General features: G+C 55.2%; 1 protein-coding gene across 1 annotated transcript; it reads left to right on the plus strand.

The window, feature by feature from the left end:
• The first annotated feature begins 588 nt into the window (after positions 1-588).
• LOC120861183 (complement C1q tumor necrosis factor-related protein 6-like) lies at positions 589-7,936 on the plus strand. The gene is made up of 3 exons (XM_040236837.1): positions 589-758; positions 3,032-3,290; positions 5,590-7,936. The coding sequence occupies exons 2-3, from the start codon at positions 3,038-3,040 to the stop codon at positions 6,135-6,137; spliced, it is 801 nt and encodes a 266-aa protein (XP_040092771.1). The 5' UTR covers positions 589-758; positions 3,032-3,037; the 3' UTR covers positions 6,138-7,936.
• Positions 7,937-8,486: the final 550 nt, after the last annotated feature.

The raw sequence follows: 8,486 nt of genomic DNA on the forward strand, positions 1-8,486 counted from the left end.
CAGGCAGAGTAGGACTTTGGTGTCCATTGGAGGTGGAGCTACTGACCTGGTGGCCACCCTTAGCTGATCCCCGAGGAGATATGACCATCACTCAACAAATACTTACTAAGCCTCCCCTTGTGACTGGCACAGAGGATGAGGCTGGGGACTGGAGTTCTACAGAAAACCAGGGCCTGAGAGGGGAACGGCCTGGCCATTGGGTGCCTGAGCCAGGATTTGAACCTGCGGCAGCTGGGCTGGTGCCCATGCCCTCTGTATGCCTCCTGCCTTGGTGACTCAGGACTAAGGAGCCCTTCAGCTTAGGCTGGAGCCTTCCCCTTTCTGAGCAACTTAGGGGGTTCCTGCCCTTACCCTTTCTGGGGCTTGATTTCTCAGCCTGCACATCAGGAACCTCAGACCCCTTCCTGCTGGAAATGTATAGGGTCTCTGAATTAAACAAGACCCTCTAGGACTACCAAAGAGTTAAGCAAAGGGAATCAATCCACCAGCTCCCTTCATCTCCGCAGAACCTAGAGGCTGGAGGGGAGGGAGCAGGGAGGAGGGGCAGTGGGAAGCCAGCCTGCTCCCTCCGCCCTCCCTCCCTCCCTCCCTCCTTGCTGCCTCCATCCCTCCTCCCTCCCTCCTGGGCCAGCCCGCCAGACCTGGGGGTCTGGGCCAGCAACAAGTTATTATCATCATCGCAAACATGGATCAAGGAAACAGAGGCTGCCGGGAGGCCCGGGGTCCATGAACTACTGTAAGAGGCTGTCGGACACTGAGTGAGTGATGGGAGGTCCTGCAGCTTCCTCCAGCAGGGCCAAGGGGGTTGGGGTCAGAGCCTGGAGTGCCTCTCCTTCCTCCTCTCTTCCTGGACATATCTCGGGGCCCTGCTGTCTCCCTCTGGCCCCTGCCAGCACCCCTAGGCTCTCTCCTCCCCATCCCTTCCTCTGACTGAGGTGCTGGGGAAGGGCTGCCCTCCACCGATGCTCCTGGCTTGTGCCCACTCCTGCCTGGATGGGCACTGAATCTGCTCCAGCAGGGCTTGACTCTCCCTTAACCCTGAAGAGGCCCCAGCTCCATAGTGGAGGCAGCAGGGACCCCCGAATCACCCCCGTGGCATGGTCCCTCCACTTGATGCCTGCCTGCATGACACTCTCCCCCAGGGGCAGCCAGTGACCGAGGCTGCGGTTATTACTTTTGTTAAGGGCTGCTTTGCTTCCTGCTTCCTGCGTCCCCCTCCCCCTGCCCCAGGTCACAGTTCTGTGTCACAGATATTTTGACTCCCAGCTGTCTGGCCCAACAAAAATGTCCCCAGACCATGCCAGTTTTCTGGGAACAGTTCTACTCTTCCTGTCCCATGCAGGACTAGGGGAGAGGTCATGTTGGGCAGCAGAGAGAGGAACAAAAGTTTAATTAAGAGTGTTTTACCAGACGGGTGACTTTCCTGCTTTTAAATCCTCCCAAATAAGCTGGTGGGGAGGTGGTGTTGTCTCCTCCTTGTAAAATGTTAAGGAGCACGAAGCCCAGAGAGGTTAAGCCACTAGCCTTAGGTTACAACAGCTTGCAAACCATTCTGGAATCTCTGGTCTGATTCTAAAGTCTCACATCTGTGGCCAGGAAAGAGGGGATTCTGCTCTTCTCAAAACCGATGGGATGTGTATTATAATTTACAAATAAAAGGTAAGGGTGATAATCTTGGCCAGAGTGGGTGCTGTTCCCTGAAGACCTGACCTGCCTTATTGAACAGAACCAGGAAACCAGCACAGGGTGGGGGTGGGGTGTGGGGAACAAGGTCACCTCCAGAAGAGGGTGATGACTCTGGAGGCTGCTGCCCACTGCTAGACCCAGCTCTGGGGAGTGGGGAGGGGAGGGGGCTGGTGCAGGGAGTGCTCCTGCCCCTTTAAGACCCAACTCTTACTTCAGTGCTCAGGTTAGGATAGAAAGGCATTTAAAAAAAATAATAATAATTTTACCTCTCAACCCGTATTAACCACAGAAAAATATTTTTGAATTGTACTAAATGTTACAGGAGAACAAAAAGGAAATAAACAAAGAAACGCCAGAAGTGTAAAAACCAGTCTGGTTTCAAAAAGCAAGTTTCTGATCCTGCGATAATGTGTGCCAGCCCCCAAAGACTGCCACCACCTCAGAAGCTCTTTGCCTGGCTTCCTGCCCACCAGCCTGGCTCGTCTCCAGTCACTGCTGTCCGGGCTACCTTCTGCCCCTCTTCTGGAACTCTGGATCCCTTCTTGGCCAAGGCCAAAGACAGAGTCTCACAAATCCTTGGACTTCCTTGTTCCTTTTAAATTTTCCAGAACTCCCGGGTTCTGTTCCTTAATTCCAAATTACCACCCTGGCAGCTGATTGGCAGGTCTAAGATGACTGATGTGCCTAAGATAATTGACACAACCACCTTCCAGTGAATTTTACTCTCTCCTGCTCCCTCCCTATAGGGTTAGGTGAGGTTGAGTTGTGTAAGCTGTTGACTGCTCAAAGATGCTGAGCAAGGAGGTGGGCTGACACCAGCTACACACCTTCAGTGTTGCATGGCTGCTGGGACTTCTTTTGTTTGTTTCTTTCTAATTAGTCTGTCCCAAGGGGCTCCTTCTTCTAACTTGTATTCCCTTGACTGTGGAGTCAGTGACAGGAAAACAAGGCCGAGGGAGATTGGGAGTGTGGAAAAAGCATTTTACCGTCTCATGGGCTATGTCACATGGGCAGCAGGGCATCGTCCTCACCCACCCCAGCAGAGACCTCCCAGGACCTTCATCTTCAGAAGGGGTCCTCCTTTGTGGGCCCACCTGTGGCAGAAACCCCCAGGGACTGGAGACTCGGACTCCAGGCCCTGCACTACCGCAGGTCTCTTTGTGAACTTGGAGAACTTGTCTTCCTGTTTAGGCCTCAGTCTTCTTGTCTGTTAAATGGGGCACCAGTGCTCCCTCCCTGGGTTACATCAGGAACACCCATGCTGCAGGTGGCAGCATCCACTCTGGGCCTCAGCGGAGTGTAGCCCTTCAGGTAACTATACTCCTGTCCCTCCTTCCTGCTCCAGGTCGCCATGGGGACGGCTACCCTGGGCCTCCTCTGGGCAGCGCTCCTGCTCCCTCTCTCCGTGTCTGGACTCCCCACTGAGGAGCCCACCTCTGGGGAAACTGTGGCCTCTAGTTCCCCTGGGCACTGTCGACGGTGCTGTGACTCTGAAGACCCCATGGTCCTTGCTGATGCTGCGCATGCGTCCTCAGCCTCTCCGTCTGCCCTCCCATATGTGCTGCCTGAGGTCAGGCCCTACATTAACATCACCATCCTGAAGGGTGAGGACCCACACAGGACTCGGGCTGGGCTGGCCTGCTTGGCGTCAAGGAGGGCGTGTGGGAAGGTCTCTCCCTGGGCCTGGGGGAGATGAGGTGAGAGGCGCAGGAGAAACCAGGACAGAAAACTGTCTCAGACCCTTTCTTTCATTCACACGTTATACGAGTACCCACCATGTGCCAGGATCATTCTGAATTCCGGGAGGGAGTGTGTACAAACCAGACAGAGATGCCGTGTCTGTGGGGCTTCTGTTCTAGTGGGGAAGGCACACAATGAGCAATAAACACATCACCCAAGTTAAAAAGATGGATGGTGATGAATGCTATGGAAGTGCCGGGGTGGAAAAAGCACGGGGAGAGCAGGTGTGGGGCGCGGGCTGCATGTTGAAGGCGGGTGGTCAGGGGAGGTCTCACTGAGAAGGTGGGGAAGAAGCCATGTAGATACCTGGCGAAGAGCATTCCAGGCAGAGTGAATAGCAGCTCACTCTATTCACAGAGTGAATAATGGACCTGGTATGTTTAAGGAGCAGGGAACAAGCGGAGGAGCTGAGGTTAGAAACAAAATGTGGGTTTCTTCTCTGAGTGAGATAGGGAGCAAGATGGGGGGCGGGGCTGAGCAGACAAGGGGCCTGACCCGGCTCAGGTTTCAAATGGATCCCTCTGATTTCTCCTGGAGACTAGATGGTGGGAGACAAGGCAGAAATGGGGAGAGCTGTGGGGACCCCCTGAGCCATTCAAGTGAGAGCTGACTCCCTGTCCTCTAAGACCAGACCCCAAGAGAGCTACTTCTGCTGTTGAGGGCTGTTACCTCTGTCTTTGCCCACAACAACCCCGTGAGGGCGGTATACTAAATCCTCCCACTTTGCAGATGGGGAAAACGGAGCCTCCGAGAGAGGAGATCTTCTGGGGTCATACCACTGTCAGAGGCAGAGCTAGGATTTATGAGGAGGAATGCAGAGGACCACTCCACTCCGTGGATCTGAGACCCTCTCTTCCTCACCCCGCTTTTCTCACCACTTCACACATCACTGCTTCCCCAAGGCCAGCAGAGCCCTCTGTGTGAGGTTAACGGGGTACCTGGCTGTCGACAGTACTTCCCCGTCACTGTCCTCCATAAAATCCCATGCACCTCTCCTGGGCCACCTCTCCAGCTGCCTGTCAGGTGGGCGGGTGTCTGCTGTGGCGGAAGGCACCTTTCTCCTTCCCTGGGTCCCAGCCGCAGCTCTTCAGCTTCCTTGCTGTTTGGGGCAGCAGGGTCTCTTCCTTCCTGGGCTCGCTGCGTCATGTATAAACTATGACTACCATCCCTTGGGACTGGGATGAAGAAAGTGCTCTGCAAACTGTAAAGTGCAGGGCATGTGATAAGGTAGTTACTTCACCAATGGGGCTGGTGAGGAAGACTTCTGCAGAGACCTTGACTCCCTCCTCCTTGCTTCTCTCCAGGCTTCTCCTCCGAGGGCCTGTGTCCTCTTTTCTGCCCTTTCTTCCCCTCTTCCTAGCAACATCACTGTGGTCAGAGGGGGCCCCAGGAGAACACAGGGCTGTCCATTTCATTCAAAGGGATGTGACTGAGGGTGATTACTGGCACTGTGACAGGCAGCAGCAAAATATTTGGGATCCGTTTCCTCAAGAAGCACAGCTTCCCAGGTGGCTCAGTGGAAAAGAATCTGACTGCCAATGTAGACCTGGGTTCGATCCCTGGGTCAGGAAGATCCCCTAGAGGGAGAAATGGCAACCCACTCCAGTATTCTTGCCCTGAAAATCCTATGGACAGAGGAGCCTGGCAGATTATAAGTTCATAGAGTCACAAAGAGTCAGACATGACTGAAACGACTTAGTATGCACAGTGGCACTTCCCTGGTGGTTCAGTGGTAAAATATCCACCTACAGGAGATGCGGGTTTGATCTCTGGGTCGGGAAGATCCCCTGACAAAGAGAATGGGAACCCACTCCAGGATTCTTGCCTGGCAAACCCTATGGAGAGAGGAACCTGGTGGGCTACAGTCCATGAGGTCACAAAGAGTTGGACACGACTGAAGCAACTTAACTTGCATGCATGCCACCCTGCTCCTAAGCCATGCCATGCCACCCAGGCGAGTCCCTTCACCTCCATATGAATGGTGGTGGACATGGTGTCTCCTTTAAAGGGTCATTTGGGGCAGTGATGCCTGCCATGCAGTAGGTGCTCAGGAAATGGCGGTTCCTCTGGCCTACCTTCTCTTGGCTAGGGTAGAGCCTTCTGCAGATGCTTAGAAGCAGCCCTGGGCACCTGCCCTGACTTTTCCTCTTCTTGTCCCCACAGGTGACAAAGGGGACCGAGGCCTGCTGGGCTCACCTGGGAAGCTGGGCAGGGAGGGTCCCCGGGGGGACCGTGGCCCCCAGGGCATCAAGGGTGCCAAGGGGCAGGCGGGCAGCCCTGGCAGTCCATGCCAGACGCGCTTCTCGGCCTTCTCCGTGGGCCGCAAGACAGCCCTGCACAGCAGCGAGGGTTTCCAGCCGCTGCTCTTTGACACAGTCTTCGTGAACCCCGACGGGCACTTCGACCTGGCTGCCGGCCACTTTGTCGCCCCCCTGCGTGGCCTCTACTTCTTCAGCCTTAATGTGCACAGCTGGAACTTCAAGGAGACCTATGTGCACGTGGTGCACAACGACAAGGCGGCCGTCATCCTGTACGCACAGCCCAGCGACAGAAGCATCATGCAGAGCCAGAGCGTGATGTTGGCCCTGGCACCAGGTGACCGCGTCTGGGCACGGCTCTTCAAGCGTGAGCGTGAGAATGCCGTCTATAGCGACGACATAGACACCTACATTACCTTCAGTGGCCACCTCATCAAGCCCGAGGATGATTAGTGCCTCTCCTGGGGCAGCTCTGGCCTGGGGTGGCTGTGGGCAGGTCTGTCTCCTGTGGGGGCCTCAGTTTGCCCATCTGTAAAATGGGCCCCTGACCTGGTATTCTGGGCAGCCTTCCTCCTCCTTTTTTCCCCCCTCCATCACCCCTCCTAGTCTGTTCCTGTCTCTCTCCTCTTGAACATTTTAAGAAATCTCCTAACCTACATCTTCTAGAACTTTCCCAACCTTTTAGACCAGCCATTTTCAAACTTGAATGTGATACAAATCACTGGGGCATTGTGCTGAAATGCAGAGTCTGATTTAGCAGGTGTGGAGTGGGCCCAGGATTCAGCATTTCTAGTACATTCCTGAGTGATGCTGGTGCTGCTGATCTCTGGGACCCCACTTGAGTAACCAGGTCCTACAGCTTTCACAACATTTTGGTACTTTCCAAACATTTTGGAATCTTCCAAACATTCTGGAATCTTCCCAACATCCTTAAATTTCATCTTTCTAGGATACTTCCTCCTCTTGTCTCTTGCAACCTCTTCCTTCTCTCTGAACTCCTGTCTGCCCCCCACATGCACACCCATAGTGCGTTTATTCAGTTGCTGAACATTCACTGAGCACCCTTTCTGTGCCCAGCTCTGGGAAGGCTGAGGCGAAGCAGACACAGGCCCTGCTTTCAATAAGCACCCAGTCCAGCCGGGGACGGGAGACACAGAGGATCCTGAAAACAGCCCCAGAGAACTTCTTGGGGCTCTGATCATATACATCTGTGTTCTGGGCGTTCAGGCACTGTGGCCCTTCATTACCCACCACTCCCCAAGGCTGACAGGTTAGGATACCAAGGTGAAATGGGTACCCTCTGCCTGTTCCTTTCTTTTCTGCCCCATGCCCATCTTTAAAACAAACCTTGGTCAGGGACAGGTGCTATCAGGAGAGGACTCAGGGGTTTGGAGGCATTTTGGGGAAAGGCATCCCCTGAAGAAGGAAGCCCAGACAAGCTGCCTACATAGCTGGGATGGATGCCTGCGAGGGCTCCTACCCCCCACCACCCTCAGGGCATGCCCTCCCCGCCCTGCTCCCTGGTGCTGTCAGGGCCGTGCACAGCCCTCTCTGCCAAAGCTGCTTGGGCCTCCGTCCTCCCAGGCTCCCAGCCACTGTCAGACACTGATGTCTGTCTCCAGGTGCTCTGACCTCCTTGGTGCCCCTCACCATCCCATGCCCTTGGCCCTCCACACTCTGTTAAGGTGCTGAGGCCCTGCTGCCCAGCAGAGCTGCCTCTGGCTGCTGCTGCAGTTACAAATGCCACTCCCGGGCAATGAGCCAGGAAGGAGGTCACCGGGCTTTGGACCCCTCAGCAGGTCTGGGGAACTGAAGCCAGTCATGTTTCAGGTCAGTCCGGGGACGCTCCTCTGAGCCATGATGCTGAGGGAGGCACTGGAAGAGGCTGAGGCCAATTGAGGGACATCAGGACTTCTGTCCTTTCCCTCCTCCCAGGGTGGGTCAGCCTGGAGGCCCCTAGCCTTCCCCTTCCCGAGCCCCAGGTGGCCAGAATCTCTTCCTGGAGGGAGACGGCTTCCGCCCATTGGTGCTTGTGCGGACTTGGGGGCAGAGGTGACCCCGGTGCCGGTCTCTGGTGCTTACTCCTTCCTAGCCAAGGGAGCCATGGCCACATGGCTGGGGGCTGGCAGCAGGGCCTGACCCGGTGCCGTGAAGGCCAGTCCTGTGCAGCAGCCCCAACCTCCCCAACCTGACTTCACCCCTACCCTGCTTGACCAGTGTGATTAAAGGTTTTATGTTTTCTTGGCAACTCAGATTGGTTGTTTCTGCTCTGTTTTGTTTGCTCACTTTGGGAGGCCAGTGCGTTCCATTCTGCTATGCCCAGGTTCAGAGCTCCAGAGGGACCAAGGCAGTCCAGGGATCTACTACACGTGCTCCCCAGCCACAGAGAAGCCAGCGCCCCCCGGTCACTCACCCAGCCTGTGAGCCTTGGAGGCAGTGGAGCCAGCTAAGTCTGCTGTGCCACTCCCTGGATGTGGCCTTGGGAAAGTCCCCATGTCTCTGAGCCTCAGTTTCCTTGTCTGATAAAATCGGAATGCTGATTGTCCCCCTTATGGGGGTGGCCATAAGGATTAGAAGAAAGGTTGCCTAGTGAGAGCAGCGTTCATCCTTGGAGCCACAACTATTGAGCACCTACTGTGTGCTGGGTACCCCATTAAGCTTGGAGGCTTCAGTGGAGGGAGGCACAATCCCTCACCTCCCAATGGAGAACACCCATGGAGTTTATGTTCTAGTGAGGCCCTTGGACGTGCAGAACAAACCACAGATCCTCACTTGGGACTTCGGTCTCACATTCTCTGTGTA

This window comes from Oryx dammah, unplaced genomic scaffold (genome assembly GCF_014754425.2).
Source record: "Oryx dammah isolate SB20612 unplaced genomic scaffold, SCBI_Odam_1.1 HiC_scaffold_11229, whole genome shotgun sequence".
NCBI lineage: Eukaryota > Metazoa > Chordata > Mammalia > Artiodactyla > Bovidae > Oryx > Oryx dammah.